General features: G+C 43.0%; 2 protein-coding genes across 3 annotated transcripts; both read left to right on the top strand.

Moving 5' to 3' along the window:
* Positions 1–9708: 9708 nt before the first annotated feature.
* Positions 9709–11544, top strand: LOC110507960 (transcription cofactor HES-6-like). Of its 2 annotated transcripts, none has more exons than XM_090223938.1 (4): positions 9709–9867; positions 10007–10102; positions 10220–10298; positions 10803–11544. In XM_090223938.1, the coding sequence occupies exons 1-4, from the start codon at positions 9805–9807 to the stop codon at positions 11180–11182; spliced, it is 618 nt and encodes a 205-aa protein (XP_090080064.1). In that variant the 5' UTR covers positions 9709–9804; the 3' UTR covers positions 11183–11544. The 2 variants fall into 2 exon arrangements, with proteins under 2 accessions (XP_090080064.1, XP_021444061.1); XM_021588386.3 differs by having other exon boundaries at positions 9713–9867; positions 10800–11544.
* A 2998-nt stretch (positions 11545–14542) lies between these two features.
* LOC110507961 (transcription cofactor HES-6) lies at positions 14543–16413 on the top strand. Its single transcript, XM_021588387.3, has 4 exons — positions 14543–14948; positions 15066–15152; positions 15298–15373; positions 15525–16413. The coding sequence occupies exons 1-4, from the start codon at positions 14865–14867 to the stop codon at positions 15986–15988; spliced, it is 711 nt and encodes a 236-aa protein (XP_021444062.1). The 5' UTR covers positions 14543–14864; the 3' UTR covers positions 15989–16413.
* Positions 16414–16873: the final 460 nt, after the last annotated feature.

Here is a 16873-nt window from a genome sequence, read left to right as displayed (position 1 = left end):
TAATGTCTTGAACGGCGCTAATGGAATGGCATCAAGCACATGGAAACCACGTATTTGATACCATTCCACTCCAGCCATTATCACAAGCCTGTCTACAATTAAGGTGCCACCAACCTCCTGTGGTGTATACAGTACATACATCATTGGAATCCACACACACCTAAAGAGGGCTAAGGTGAATCCACACACCCTAGACAAAAAGTATGTTTGGTGAGCAATGCGTGCATGCTTTTTCTCTTTATTCTTGACTTCCCTGTGAGGCACAACCTTATTAAGGCACTCCGGGAGACCAATGTGTACAGGTCTCCCAGAGTAAAGAGGCTAAACCTTATAAAGTTGTAATTAATGAAATAAGACCACTGTATTCTATTAGCTTTGGAGCCTTCCCAAAACCAAGACCTGCTAATCTGAGCAAAACAAACATCAGGATGGGATTTTATGTTTGGCTGCGGTGTGATGAAGATTTCAGTTCAGCATTTCTGAAGGCCGCCTCCACAGCAGAACATCTTCCTCAGCCATCTGATAAACCTGTGGGGGAGATAGTAACCACTGACATGAATGGAACAATATGGACACTACTGCAACATGTCAAAACTGAGTCACAGTCCTTTACTATCTCCTTTTATGTGTCCATCTGTCTGTTAGCTTTTCCCTCCCTCCACTATTTCATTTTCCCCTGTCTACTTTAAACTCACCTCTTCTTGATGGTCTTGTGACATTTCTTGCCCTCCTCTGTCTCATTCTCCTGTTCCTTCTTCTCCTTCACTTCTTCCTTCTCTTGCTTTACTTGGAACCTTTCCTCATCAGGCAGTATGAGAATCTCCTCTACCTCATAATCAATCTCATCAGGCAGTATGAGAATCTCCTCTACCTCATAATCCATCTCATCAGGCAGTATGAGAATCTCCTCTACCTCATAATCAATCTCATCAGGCAGTATGAGAATCTCCTCTACCTCATAATCAATCTCATCAGGCAGTATGAGAATCTCCTCTACCTCATAATCAATCTCATCAGGCAGTATGAGAATCTCCTCTACCTCATAATCAATCTCATCAGGCAGTATGAGAATCTCCTCTACCTCATAATCAATCTCATCAGGCAGTATGAGAATCTCCTCTACCTCATAATCCATCTCATCAGGCAGTATGAGAATCTCCTCTACCTCATCATAATCAATCTCATCAGGCAGGATGACAATCTCCTCTACCTCCTCAAAATCAATCTCATCAGGCAGGATGATAATCTCTTCTACCTCATTATAATCAATCTCATCAGGCATGAGGATAATCTCCTCTACCTCATCATAATCAATCTCATCAGGCAGTATGACAATCTCCTCTACCTCATCATAATCAATCTCATCAGGCAGGAAGATAATCTCCTCTACCTCATAATCAATCTCATCAGGCAGTATGACAATCTCCTCTACCTCCTCATAATCAATCTCATCAGGCAGTATGAGAATCTCCTCTACCTCATCATAATCAATCTCATCAGGCAGGATGACAATCTCCTCTACCTCCTCATAATCAATCTCATCAGGCAGGAGGATAATCTCCTCTACCTCATAATCAATCTCATCAGGCAGGAGGATAATCTCCTCTACCTACTCAAAATCAATCTCATCAGGCAGGATGATAATCTCCTCTACCTCATCATAATCCATCTCATTGGCTTCTCCTGTATGATCTCCATTAGTGTCCAGAGTGAGAAACATAATACATTTAAACATCTTTCCAGCGCAGCTATAATCTGACAGATCTACACTAGCTTTCCTCTATGTGACACCATGTGTGTGGATCTGACTGACAGAGAGAGAGGGAGCCTGGTTCTTATCAGGCTTCTTACCAGTACAGGGGTTCCAGCCCTGTCAGAGTTGTCTGTCTGTCCTCCCTCAGTCTGGGTGGAGATGGGTGGTCTATGGCCATGCCAGGGTCAGCAGTGGAACCTTCAGTGGGGGCAGGCGGCGGGGAAGAGTGAGGGGTTGAGCGGCGGTTTGGAGGTTAGAGGGAGGGATGCGAATGGGGAGGAAGAGGGGGGAAGTGGTAGTGGTCTGGAGGGTAGCGTTCAGTGGAGAAGTGGTCAGTGGTCAGAGAGACAGAGGTCAAGGAGGTCATAGTCACTGGAGCAGGTGACCTGTAGTTCTGACTCTTGATGGGAAGATTAGCGGTACAAGATTAGTTAACATGATTAATCACAAGATCACAGTGACAAGATACAGCCCACTGGGCACAGACATCAATTCAACATCTATTCCACGTTGGTTCAACATTATTTCATTGAAATTACATGGAAACAATGTTGATTCAACCCGTATTTGCCCAGTGGGAATACGTGTATCAAAACCTTACAAGTCTCACATACTGGGAGAATATTGTAGCTGCAGTAATGAATCAGTAATTCATATACAGTATGTCTGTATAAATACTGTATGAATCCAGTAAACAATCTACCACAGACTCAAGAGTAGCGAAGTCATTCTGCATGAGAGAGGAGACAGAGGTGCAAGGGTTATGGCTAAACCTACCAGCTCTCACAGTCCCACGTTGGAATCAGACGTTCATCCATTTTCTCAAACTTCAAATGTCTAAGTTGTTCCAAACGTCAAATTTCTAAGTGTTTAAGGTTAAGTTTAGGCATTAACTCAGAATGGTTGAGGTAAGGGTTAAGGTTTGGGATAGCCTTAAAACAAAAATATCAAATTCAACTTTCTATTGCTGGATTTGAACTTGCAACCTTTGGAATCAGATGCTTACACCTATCTGCCATGCCGTCCACAAATGCTGTAGCAAAACCGAAACCTACTTGACGGTAACAGTGCTCACTGTTGCCCCCTAGTGGCCGGTTTCCACCATCTCCTGATGTCCTTAGACATGGATGACGTCAAAAACTGACTTGTTGAATGGGTGACCCGACTGGGCTAAACATAACATGCACAATGCATTTATATAAAAACCTAACAGGTCTGAAAAGTAAGTTAACCCAATCCAAAATACCGGGCAATGATGGTTATTATAGTACACAGTGTGAGTTGGAAAGAAACCTGAATGCTACTTCTTCACTCTCTGTTTCCACCATTATACCAGCTGACATAAAGCATGCTGTGGTGTTCTTACCTCAACTTCCACAGCGGCGATTTCCTGCACTCTGTCCAGCATTGGTTCGATGCCCTCCTCCAGCTCTCTCCAGTAGTTTCTGAAAGAGCCCACGACTAACTCCTGCTGGAGCTTCCAAGCATCAAACATCATCTGGTCTTGCTTGATCTGCTTTCTGACCATGTGACACGTCTTGGACTTCTCAAAACCCTCAAACACATTATTGGACTTTTTCCATGAACTCTGCAAAGGTTTTCCTTGTCAATTTTCACTGGCTTTGCACTTTGATCTCTTTTACCCTCTTCCTCTTCTGCCACCTTCACTAGTTGGCTGGCTCCCATTCATTAGCTTCTTGGGTGTCTTGATCTTTTTCTGTCTATGCTTCCTGCAACTTCTAGCCCTAGCCTCATCAATCTCTCACCCTTCCCAAACCATCCTTTCAAAATCGATCCTCTCCTCCAGCTTAGCTTCCTCTTCACTCTGGTTCAGCACCAGAGCTCTGTCCAGGGTCTGGCCTAGGTTTTTGATGACCTTCTCATGGTAGTAAGCCAGATCCTCCTTCAAGTATCTCATGGTCCTCTCGCTGGCTTTAACCAACAGGGCCTTCTCTTTCTCATTCTCCTCCCACAGGGGGTCTGCATCATTCACACCTTCACCAACACACACACACACACAAACACAACCTGTGTTTACCTACCTCATCACATGGTTGAGTTTGGACCAACATACACCCCTCAACACAGAGTGAAAACATTGTAGCAACATGCAACAACGTATCACAGCTGACTCTGATTGTCACGCCCTGACCTTAGATATCTCTGTTTCACTATATATTTTGGTTAGGTCAGGGTGTGACTAGGGTGGGTACTCTAGTTTTTGTATGTCTAGGGTTTTTTGTATGTGTAGGCGTTTTTGTATGTCTATGTTGGCCTGATATGGTTCCCAATCAGAGACAGCTGTTTATCGTTGTCTCTGATTGGGGATCATATTTAGGTAGCCATTTTCCTCATTTGTGTTGTGGGATCTTGTCTATGTATTTGTGCACAGCAGTGGGTTCACGGTTCGTTCGGTTGTTGTTTTACTCAGTGAGTTTCGATTTATTAAAAATGATGTGGAACTCTACTCACGCTGAGCCTTGGTCCGATCCTTACGATGAACGTGACACCGATAGGCTAATGGACAAATGACGTAAGCCTAAATTCAAGTTTACTGGGTCTGCCCTAGATATTACAACATAAATTAATGTGTAGGCTATTTAGAAGTGTGTATTTATGGAATCAATAAAAAAGATACCATATACAATAGGTACAGGAATGAAATATCTTTGGGAGTTCAATGCAGAAAATAGCTCAATGAATAACTGATGTTATGCAGTCAGGGCGAGCCTTGGGTTGTGCACTAAAGTGTCGAGATTTCAAGCACTGATTGAAAATGACCAGGCCCTTTAAAATATATGGGACCAACAAGAACATGACTAGGCCCTTAAAACATATGGGACCAACAAGAACATGACTAGGCCCTTAAAACATATGGGACCAACAAGAACATGACTAGGCCCTTAAAAAACATATGGGACCAACAAGAAAATGTCTATTAAGTAGCTAGCCTACATTTGTTACAACTTTAGGCATATATGCCAAGGTAAGGCTAGCCTATCAATGAAGACCAATTATTAGACTAATTTATAACTGGTTTAGCCCAATATTATTCCGTTAAAACAAGGGCTGTCTGTAAAACTAATATTTTGCAAAATAGTCTAAAGTTAACATAAAATTTAGGCTACAGAAGTAGGTTTAGGCCTACACACTGACTGCACCAAATCTTCCCGATTGTGCTGGGAATATTGCAACAATTAGGCTAATTCACTTGAAGGTTTCAGTGCAAATGCGATACTGCCCACACAACATTATGTTCATTGTTAGGTCTATGGAAAACAAGTGTAATCGCCAATTGTTGCACATTGGTTAAATAAAATGTTCCTGGTTCATGTTGGGGAAAACAACATCCCAAAACCTCTGCCATGATTCCATCACCAGTCTTAAAAAGTTGAAGAACTACAGGCAGCAACACTGTAAAGGGGGTCACGGTGAATTTGACAGTAACTACAGGCAGCAACACTGTAAAGGGGTCGCGGTGAATTTGACAATAGCTACAGGCAGCAACACTGTAAAGGGGTCGCGGTGAATTTGACAGTAACTACAGGCAGCAACACTGTAAAGGGGTTGTGGTGAATTTGACAGTAACTACAGGCAGCAACACTGTAAAGGGGTTGTGGTGATCTTGGCAGTAACTACTGGCAGCAACACTGTAAAGGGGTTGTGGTGATTTTGGCAGTAACTACATGCAGGAAAGTGGCAAGTAGCTTAAGTTGCTGTATTTCATATTGCAGTACACCTGCTGAAATCTAAATGCAGTATCAAAGCAAGTACTGTGTAATGACACACAGTACAATACCGTAGAATTGACTGTATTATACTTGTTTAATAAAGTACGTGCTACCGCTATCTTAATGAATTAATGAATGAATGGATGGCTGGCTGGATGGATGAATGAAATTCATGGATGGGATTTGGGGTTTCTGAGTCACAGCATTTTACTGTAATTACATGGAATTGGTGCAAGCAGGTCATCTGCTAGATAATGTGTTTACACATTACAGCATGTATATTAATATTTGGTGTTTCACTTCCAAGAGGCCTTATCAAAGGCTTCCAAACTGGCAGTGACTACAGGTCAAAACAGACCAAAAAAACATGGAAAAATGCTCAATCATCAAAGGTTTAAGGCTTGCTGCTACTCCAATCTGTCCCCTATACATTTTTAAATGATGGTGCACTACTACCATATACTGGTGAAATTGGTAGGCCTAAAGCACTCTCACCAACAGGTGCAAAAACATGATAGCCTTTTACAAGGCACCCTCAAAATATGTTAATGAGCCAACCTACCATGCACCCCACTGGAGGGCCAAGGTTGTTGTGGGATGGAATTAGAGTATCCTTCGAAATACAGCAATTATTTCCCAGCCTACAATTTTTTCACATAATGCACCATCATTTACAGTATGATGCAGTAAAACGTTTCACAGTATTCTACTGTTGATTATACCCAAAATTACCTATACATACATTTAATAACAGCATAATAATGCATCACTAAAGTAAAAAAAAAAATCTCACATCATGTATATTTACTTTTAGAAGGATATATTGTTTTTGTTTCAATTAATAGATATGCAGATGTTCGAGAAAATAGTGACAAATAAATATGGAAAATAGGTCATTTCATTGGAAGGATGGATGGAGGGATAGAGACCAATTTGGCCAGTATTAAAGGCTAATACAATACATAAAAAAATAGCAAAATGTCGCTGATGTAGCAAACAGTGTACCTCTACAGTATATGCATTCCCAATGCGCATTTCACTAAATCTGATGTTGCAAATGTGAAGCGCCTCAGATACAGTATGTATATGCGTCTAGATCCGGAATAAGTCACCTAAAAAAAGCGGATGTAGACCACGGGCACACTGGCCCAACAGGAATGATTGTGTTCCTCATAATTTAGCAGCCAAGACGAGTGGGCCACTGGGCCGCTTAGGGCGTCTGAGCCTGGGAGCTATTGTGGCATTGTCATCCCACGCTAATTCTGATCATGGGGACGCGTGGCCAGATGGTAACGGAGAGAGGGCGTGAAAGGGCGCAAGCACCTCTTCACAAGTTGGCCTTTTAATTCGGTCTCTCTGATAGTTTCTCCCCCTTGCTGCCTCAACGATTTTGCCGGATTCATTGATTTTTGGCCGTTCTGTGCCATAACCCATAACAAATGGAACTTTCTAGAAGTTCCTATTATAGAGCCTCCACAAAAATATCACAACTCGAAATTGACACTCCAACATTGAATAGACTAATGTAGGTTAGGATAGGCTATTGGATCAATTAGGTGTAACGGATGTGAAACAACTAGCTTAGTTAGCGGTGGTGCGCGCTAAATAGCGTTTCAATCGGTGACGTCACTTGCTCTGAGACCTTGAAGAAGTAGTTCCCCTTGCTCTGCAAGGGCCGCGGCTTTTTGGGTGACTTTTGTTGATGTGTGCAGAGGGTCCCTGGTTCGCGCCCGGGTATGGGCGAGGGGACGGTCTAAAGTTATACTGTTACATAGGCCTATATAAAAATTTGACCCACTAAAATCTAATTGCCTTGTTAGGCTATATAGTCCTGCGCATGTAGCAAGTTTTTCTTTTGGTGAGACTTTGCTGCTCTCTGGAAGAGAATGCATGCTCTGCGACCGTGGGGTCTTTATGTGTGACCCTCTGAAGGACGTTTCCTAGTGATAAGCGACAGGCGGCTGACTGGGGGTCGCGTGGCTAGATGTGCCATTGCCCTTTGTATGGTTATAGGCCTCCCCAAAAGTCGCCCAAGTTTTCTGGAGTTTCAAAAGAAACCCCACCACTCACTGTATTCATCAGCCACAGGCCACCCATTGTGACTCTATAGGCCTATAGATTGGATTTGTGGTTTAGAAAATGGACTCAAATCGGTACACTTATTCAAAGCTTCGCTGATGCACACTTGTCCGCCTGTCATTGCCAACTACCCACTGAAGGTTAGTTATTTATTAAGGCTCTGAGGATCACACTCCTTTTAGCCTACAGTAATCCTTCCAATAAAAAACAACAATATCATCCAATGCCTATGCAAAAATGAGTTAACCTGTTTGGACATCTCTTGTATTGTTAATAGGCTACCATTCAGGGTTTGGGTAAATTCTAATTGATGACAGTCATTCAGGCAATTGGAAGTAAACTGAAATTTCAATTCAATTATTGAAAATGTCTTATTTATTTTCAATGGTTTCTCAAACTGAAAAGTAGAAGCTATTCATTTTCCAAAGATTTTAAATTGTTGTGTTATAAATTCAAATTACTTATTGAATTGACTGCCTTCAATTCGAATTGACCACATTAGGCTACACTGTTTCATGTTGACAAATTCAACAAGTGTTATACTAATACCTGTTGCATTCACAAATAGGCCCATATGTTAGTCTCATGCATAACAATGTGATATCAAAATGTATTGTGTGGTCAAGGACCACACATAGACTATTGCTTATACTGACGCTTCATTGTGATGATCACACACCTGCCCGAAAACCAGGGGTCAGGGCGCACCTGCCTTAACTTCCCATTAGTCACCTCCTGCTCCGGGGCTCACTGAGAGAGAGCCTTCTCCCGGGCTGGACCGTCCACTTCTTCTTCCACAGGGTTATTACTCTCTTCATGGTGATTAGGTTCGGCTGAATACCGCCTATTGTTCGGCGGAGTTTCCCACGTTCGAGCATTCGCCTGACAGTCGCGTGGCTCAAGTCAAACACAGAGCCCCCGCCATGAATCTCTTACGCCAAGGGCCAGCGCGCGGGTGTGACATCTGTCTGCGTGGTCACTCTGACATCTGCTCTCCCTGACTCAATGAGTTAGAAAAAGTTGACAATATATGTTTAGGGTACAGTTTTAAAACGCTTCCTATATCTGGCTTAAGTTAACAAAAGTTGTACATTTAAAAAAAGAAGAAAAGTATATTGATTAATAATAAGCCATGATCAATATCCGAAAGGATATTGAAGTAATTTGTCCTTGTCGATATTAGACAACTCAAAGAGCATCGGAATTCATGTGGAATTAGGCCCATTTACCCCCACCCATATCCCCCAAAACCATTAGGTGAAGGGATTTCATTTTATTTCAACGAAATTCAGAACATAAAACAACACCTGCAATCGATGTATTGAATTTTAATCAATTAATTCGAATGAAACCTGACCTCCTGTTGATAATTCGTTGAGTAGCCTAGACCTACTGAATTGCTAAACCAGGGCAGAGTTGAAAATAGTTTGAAATAAGCTTCTTTAACTTTGAGTGTAATTGCCAATAGGTTTTCCAGTCATATTGCGCGAACATAATTTCGGCTATATCTCAGGAGAAACATAGGCTACATTCAATTTAAAATATGAACACTTTTCGTTATACTGTAGGCTTGTGGCTTAAATTCTTAGAGCAATTAGTTTAGTCCTACTCTTCACTCGGGATTTAATCACTAGTTTCTCAGCATCAACACTTCCCTGAGCACTTGTTAGTATCGACACCGACACAGACTGATAACAATGACCACAGGGCCACTAGGCGTTGTGGGTATTTTTTCTGTGTGAAACTTCAGGGGATAGGTTTCGCCTTTTCTCGGGTAGGCCTAATGCTTTCCCAGCTCATTGGCATGAATGGCCAAGGGGGTCCCTGGTGTAACCACGGTAATTACACACTCTTGTTCGGCCCTGGGAATGACAATCCTGAGGGGACCCGTGCGCTTTGCTTCACTAGAGAGAGAGAGAGAGGGAGCAGAGGGGGGGGGGGGCAGAGAGCGGAGTCGATGGGGGGTGCATGGTTTCAGGCTGGACATCTGTCGCTTGTATTTTTTTGCAGGGCTGGTACCTCGGCTATTGAAAAGAGGCAGTGACCTGTCATCCCTGACTGATGGGAGCGACACCGTGTGTGGGAAAATACCTCAGCCAAAGAGCTCGAGCATTCACATGCTAATTATTCCCTATAAATAAGAGGGGTGCGCCGCGCGGAGGGCCTTACAGACAGATCCTAGACTCAGCCGGGAGAGGAGAGCTATACTCCATATACAACTATACCGAGCGTAAAGGAGAGATGACAACCAGCGCCATGGCGCACAACGTGGGGAGACACTCGAGTGCCAAGGAGGAGAGAAAGGTATTGCCTTCGTCCCCGTCGATAGATAAACTTAAGCATCAACATGTGTCTTTCTTCGGAGATGCTCACGCTTAGTGATCATCTGGTCCAGTTTGTGTCTGTATCTGGTCGCCATTAACCTATCGCTTTCCATCTCTAGTTGCGCAAGCCGCTCATTGAGAGGAAAAGACGGGAGAGGATTAATAACTGCTTGGATCAGCTGAAAGAAACGGTCGTCGGGGCGTTCAGTCTTGACGTGAGTAGGCCTATATGCACACTGTATTTTAATTGTTATAAATGCTCAATTATATGGAGAGTGAAAGACGCAATGTAAGTTATTTCTTGACACTAACTTTCCATTTTCCCCCAACAGCAATCGAAACTTGAAAAGGCGGACATTCTAGAGATGACAGTGAAACACCTGCAGAATGTTCAGACCCATAAATTCAGTGGTAAGTGTCCAATGAAGTGACTTAACGGAAGAAACATAAGTGAGTTTTCAAAGTTGTGCCTGCGTCCAATAATGTATGTAAGCAGTTGGGGGCCTAATCGGCACGTTAGAAAGTAGTTACGGAGACTGGTGGGAGTATTTTCATCAGTTATTGAATAACAGTACTATGTTGCCTGATGAGAATAATACTTTTTGAGTATTAGTACTCATAGTTGTATTAATTGTGGTTTTCTCCATATTTTCTCTTGGTTTCAACATAAAACAAGTGTTTCTTAATCCTGGGGACCCAAAGGGATACCACTAATCAACTCATTTAAACATTTGATTAGTGGAATCAGGTGTGTGGTGTTAAGGCAAAAAAAAATGTGCTCCCCTTTCAGGATTAAGAAATGCATTATACAAATTTATTTTGGTTAATAGGCCAGTCTGGGTGCAATACATCCTGCCACCAACAGATTGTGCTATGACCCATGTTTGACCCAGTGTCTCCTCCCCTCCACAGCAGACCCCACCTTAGGCCTGGAAGCACAGCAGAAGTACAGCACAGGCTACATCCAGTGCATGCACGAGGTCCACAACATGCTGCTCAGCTGCGAGTGGATGGACAAAACATTGGGCTCCCGCCTGCTCAACCACCTGCTCAAATCCCTGCCCCGCTCAAGCAAAGAGCCCCCCTCTCAGGCCAACCACAACCTCAGGCCCGACGCCCCCCCACCCAGCCAGGGGCCAGGAGCCCCCACTACACCCATCAGAGGGGACCCCAGGTCTGGGAGGCAGGGCCAGATGGAGGGGCCACTGTGCCATGTGGTGGGGCCCCAGGACAAGCCCCTGCTCCTGCCTGGGAGCCCCCACCTGGGCATGCTGGAGATGTGGAGGCCCTGGTAAACTAAACTGGCCCTCTGGGTGTGTGCTGGATCCCTATGTTAGACCCTCCTCTGTTATGTATCTTATAGATATGCTACTCAGAAGACATTGTTTTGGATTGTGGGGCGGTTGCGTTTCTGATCTAGGTGTGATATATAAAACAGACCTCTCAGTACTTCCTCTCCGAAGTCTACTTTCCGTAGCCTGCATTGTAGAAGGCTCTTATTAATATTTTTCTTGTATTTATTGTATTAACATCTTTATTTATTGAATAATAAGATAAAACATTTAGCTTCTTAGCTCTAGTCACAAATAGCTTTTGTACTGCTCCCTTTGTTGTATATTACTAACCAATATTAATAAAAGTGTATGGAATTTCTGTAGATGTTATCCATTTTATTTGTACACACCTGTGCTCGTGCACACGCACAAAAACACACACACTTTCTCTCTTATATAGAAAGGTTTTGATCCTATCAACATGAGATAAACCCATGTTAAAAGATATGAATGATGCTGAGGCCTACAGCTGCTACAGTATTATTGTGCATTTATAAACAATTAAAAATTGTATAATATGTCATATTATACTCTTGCTTGCAATGTGAAGGAATATAAGAAAATGGTTTCAGTAATATTAAATAAATTACCTAGTCCAGTAGGACAGAACTTACAAAATGAAGGAAAGCCTTGAGTAAAATGAAGGATACAAAGTATATTGAAAGCAGGTGCTTCCACACAGGTGTGGTTCCTGAGTTAATTACACAATTAACATCCCATCATGCTTAGGGTCATGTATAAAAATGTCCATTTGCCTATTATTTTGGCTACCATGGCCAGAAGAGATCTCAGTGACTTTGAAGAAGGGGTCTCAAAGGAGCATAGCAGGTTTAACGGGTGTGTGTCAGTCACCAGCGCTCAACCCAATTTATGGGAGATTCTGGAGCAGCACAAAACACAAATTTACGGAATTTATCGTTGAATAATGGTGTTGCATGCCTCCAATAGAGTTCCAAACACTTGTATAATCTATGTCAAGGCACATTGAATCTGTTCTGGCCGCCCGTGTTGGCCCATCGCCCTAATAATGTTGTTGTTGGTGTGGTGAGGAAATTAGGTCGGTGGTTTCTAGTGTTTACACCTGCAGCCCAATTTTCAACTTTTTTCCACTAATTGCTCTTCTGAACAATCACGTCAGATCTTTTTCAGAGGTGATCTGATTGGTCAGAAGACCAATTAGTGAAAAAGATCAGAATTGGGCTGTGGTTAGATGACAGGGGGTTGATCGCTGGCAATATTTGTGTACACCCTACTGGACTTGAAGTGGAAGGAAACACGTTTGTAAATATTTTCAAGTACAGTATAGGCAAACCATTATTTGTTTACAATTAAAAACATGTTTTTATAAATGTAACCTTTATTTAACTAGGCAAGTCAGTTAAGAACAAATTATTATTTACAATGACGGAAAACCCCGGCCAAACCCGGACGACGCTGTGCCAATTGTGCACCGCCCTATGGGACTCTCAATCACGGCCGGATGTGATGCAGCCTAGATTCGAACCAGGTACTGCAGTGACGCCTTTTGCACTGAGATGCAGTGCCTTAGACCGCTGCGCCACTCATTCAATTGTGAATTTTTAAAATCCTGACAAATCCACAGGCATTTTTTTAAATGATTGAATTCGAAAATTGAAAACGTTGCTGTAGTAAATGGCCTATCTCCTCCTGACTATAAACCCATAATAATTGGCCACAGAGCTAATGAAGCCGCCGGGTGGTGGCAGAGAAGGGAGAGAAGAGAGAAGATGGAGAGGGGCGCCCGGTCCCTCTGCGGGTTCTCGAACAAAAGCGGACCGAGACAGCTGCTCTCTCCCCAGTCCAGACCATTAAGAGGAGATCTGGAGCGGAGCGTGGGGTGGCGAGGTGCCAAACCCCTCCACTTCAAAGCCTCTGGACACAGCCTTCATTTAGGTTGTAGATATTTTACTGATGCCTAATTGCTGTAGCGAAAATCTTGTGCATAAAACTCACTCGTAATGGAATCATGTTGTTTACCTGGAGAATTTAGTGACATGACACATTTTGGTGCTGGTTTAGATAGACACAAATGCGCTATTGTGTATTGGTAATTTGCATGACAATGCGCTGTATACATACACAATACATGCAACAAGACCAGAAGGTTGAACACTTCTATCAGACGTAAACAAATAGACAATTGTGCATAAAAGAATAGTGCACACACCCACAACGAAATTTGGCTAATGGATTTAAGTCCATTTCTAGACACAACATAGGCCGTTTTTACATTGGCAGCCCAATTCTGATCTTTTTACACTCGTACGTCTTTTGGCCAACCAGATCAGCTCTTTTGCCAATAATGGTGCAAAAGATCAGAATTGGGCTGCCTCTGTAAACTCAACCATAATAACCCAAATGTTCTTGAAAATAAGCCTGCAGTTATTTTGTTAACTGTAAGGGATGAGCAAATATAAACATGCATGAACTCTAAAGATGAACATTTAAAACTAGGGTCTATTTAGTATTTTTTTTTGTACTTATTTCTTCTGTGCGTTTTAAGGGAATGGGGCATCTGAGAGTGCAGTTGCACCCAAACCAGAAGTCACCAAAGAAGTGAGAGAACAAATGAGGGGCAGGCTAACACCTGTCGCTTTCTTTGGGGAAGGGCCTTTAATTCCCAGTCTGATTCAGTTTAGGCCAAGGGGCCTCCGCCAGCAGCTGCCAACTGAAGGCATCGCGTTACATCGGAGAACCCGCACTGGGAAAATCTTCTGAGCATTGCACAGGGACATACGAAAAATGGTACTGGGTAGGGCAAGAAAATAAAGAGAGAAAAATGACAGAGTCTTGAGATAATCAGCAGATTGTCAGGATTTGTAATGAAAAATATATTACAAATACTCCACGCCACTAAAATGTATTTTTTTTTTGTTGACACATCTGCATAATATCTCTCTGTGTTATGCCATAAATAGTCCTATTGGTCTACCTAGTGAAATACATTGGACACATTGGAGCTTTGATGACCCACTGAATGGGTATATAATTTGTGATAGCAGGCTGCACCCCATCCTATTTCCTTTCACAGAATGTAGGCTATAATGTGCAGTTATGGAGGACACAAACAGATAACAAGATGGAAGATGCCAATAGCTGTCTAATAAACATGTTATAAGTTACATACGTTGTTATTACCATGCAATGCACTTGTAGGCTACTTTTTTTCTCCAAAATTGTCATTATTTCTTAAACAGTAGCCTAAGTGAATAGCCTACGGTTGATCAACAACAACAAAAAACACTGTCGCCAGATACGCAAACCCAAAAGATTACTTGTGACCACTACTGATTCTCACCGCGCAGAAAGGGCTGGCGGAAGACAAAGGAGAGGGCTTTGATTGGCTCTCGCGGTGTGTGCTCTGTTGTCCCCTGGCTAGAGTGCAGACAAACCACACATTCATATGCAAATGAGTCCTTATAAATACCTACAACAGTTCTATAGTGCCAGCAGTACGTCTCGCGAAGATTGTACAATAATCATAGGGCGTCTCGCCTGTCGTGTATAAATTCTCTCTGACCGGTTCCGTTTGCCAGCTGCTCTCTTTCACGGATCGGGAAAATAGCAGTGGAATACAAACTGGGATCTCAGACTGACTGCACGACTCGGGCTCAAAACCAACATGGCCCCCTCGGCTCTGCACATCAAGAACGGATTTGGCATGGATGAGGATGACTACTACGGGATTAATAAAGGGGATAGAAAGGTAAGGGGCATCTGTGGTTGTTGTGTCGCTGATCTCATTCTATAGAGTAGCCTACCCTAGTAATGCAGTTATTACATTGGTACAACGTACTAACTGGCCTGTGTGTCATTGTTACAGGCTAGAAAACCTTTGGTGGAGAAGAAGAGGCGTGCTCGTATCAATGAGAGTTTGCAGGAGCTTCGGACCTTGCTCGCTGACACCGACGTGAGTTTGGCGCACCTACCCCGCTATAGACTCACCTGGCGCGGCTGCGCTTATTGGCTTGAGCGTAGCCTCTGCAATAATACCGGTCATACAATAGAAGCGAATTAAATCTAATATTTTTCACTTCGTCTCCCCTCGGCTTCAGTCAAAGGTGGAGAATGCAGAGGTTCTGGAGATGACGGTGAAAAAAGTGGAGCACATTCTCAAGGATCGTCCCCAAGGTAAGCAGTGAGCAATGGTACAGACCAGACCATTGACCCTTTCCTCCACTCATCAAAGTACATTTAGGCCCATATCAGGTGCGGCTTAACATAACGCCCACTGTGGGAGTGCAATTGAATTTCAGTAGGTCTAATTTAATATCTTCCTCAGAGACTGACATCATGAACCGGGAGGCCAGCGAGAGGTTTGCAGCAGGCTACATCCAGTGCATGCATGAGGTCCATATGTTTGTGTCCAACTGTCCCGGGATAGACGCGACGGTGGCAGCCGAGCTACTGAACCACCTGCTGGAGTGTATGCCCTTGAACGAGGACCACTTCCAGGACATGGTTATGGATATAATATCGGACACTTCCAGCAACAACGGCAGCACTTGGTCAGCCGGCGAGGCAGTGAGCGTGGCCCTAGCCTCACCTGGATGCAGAAGTATAGCCAGCGGCTCTTCCTCGGCCCTCTCCCCCGCCGCCTCCAACACCTCCAGTGAGGACCTGTGCTCTGACCTGTACGAGACAGACAGCGAGCACAACCAGCGCGCTACCGACGCACTGGAGAACCAAGAAGCCCAGAACATGCCCACCATCACCTACTCCAAATCAATGTGGAGGCCCTGGTAGTGGCCCGTACTGGTCAACTGTCTGCCTTTGGGATTTAATAGAATAGTTTGGAGTCTACCTGGCCCCAGGCTGTGACATCGTCTGTTACCTGGAAAGCGCATATCGCCGGAAATTCACTTCCTGCTATTACGCAATTGAGAACTGCTCATATTTGTTTTTGTAAATATCTCATTATGTATAGAGGATTTGCATAATAAAAGCTCTTTTAGAGACCGAAATACTTCGGCAATGACTTAAATAGGCTATAAATCTTTTTTTTCCAGTGAAGAAAAAAGGCCATTGGGCGTGTAGCCTATAGTTTTTTCGCCATTTAACCTTCAAGAGAAACGCTTATATTTCCCCCCAACCACTTGACGCTGTAACAATGTGTAGAATGTTTTGTCCCAAAAAATGTCAATGTGATTAATAAAATAATTTAATGAAAATGACTATCTTCGTGTATAAATTGTGCTTGTTTTTGTTTACACCATCTTACAGAACAACTCAAAGTAAACCAGTTAAAAGGAATTTCAGGCTAGAATGACTTGACGTCTGTTTGCACAACATTTTAAACAATTGGTAGAGTACCTAATATCACATGGTAATTGAATCGCCCAATTGACAAACATAAAAGCAATTAAGAGGAACTGCAGCCTGAAACATAAACTAACAACACTTACAGGCCTCTTGCTAGTCAGGTTATTATCCAATTGCTAAAAACGCAGTGAATCAAAATGATAAGCCTATGAAAAGAGGCCAGTGCCACACTCCCATAATCAAAATCCTGTGTTCGAGGCATTTTATTCATTCATTATTTTTTAAAGCACATGGAAACAGTCCATAAATAATGCAGAAGTCAATATTGAAAGATACATTTGTGATAGGCCTGTCATTTAGAACATGTAA

Source organism: Oncorhynchus mykiss, chromosome 27 (assembly GCF_057628025.1).
Source record: "Oncorhynchus mykiss isolate SJ-2025 chromosome 27, ASM5762802v1, whole genome shotgun sequence".
In the NCBI taxonomy this organism is placed as follows: Eukaryota; Metazoa; Chordata; class Actinopteri; order Salmoniformes; family Salmonidae; genus Oncorhynchus; species Oncorhynchus mykiss.
This window is presented reverse-complemented; position numbering and strand designations above follow the sequence as displayed.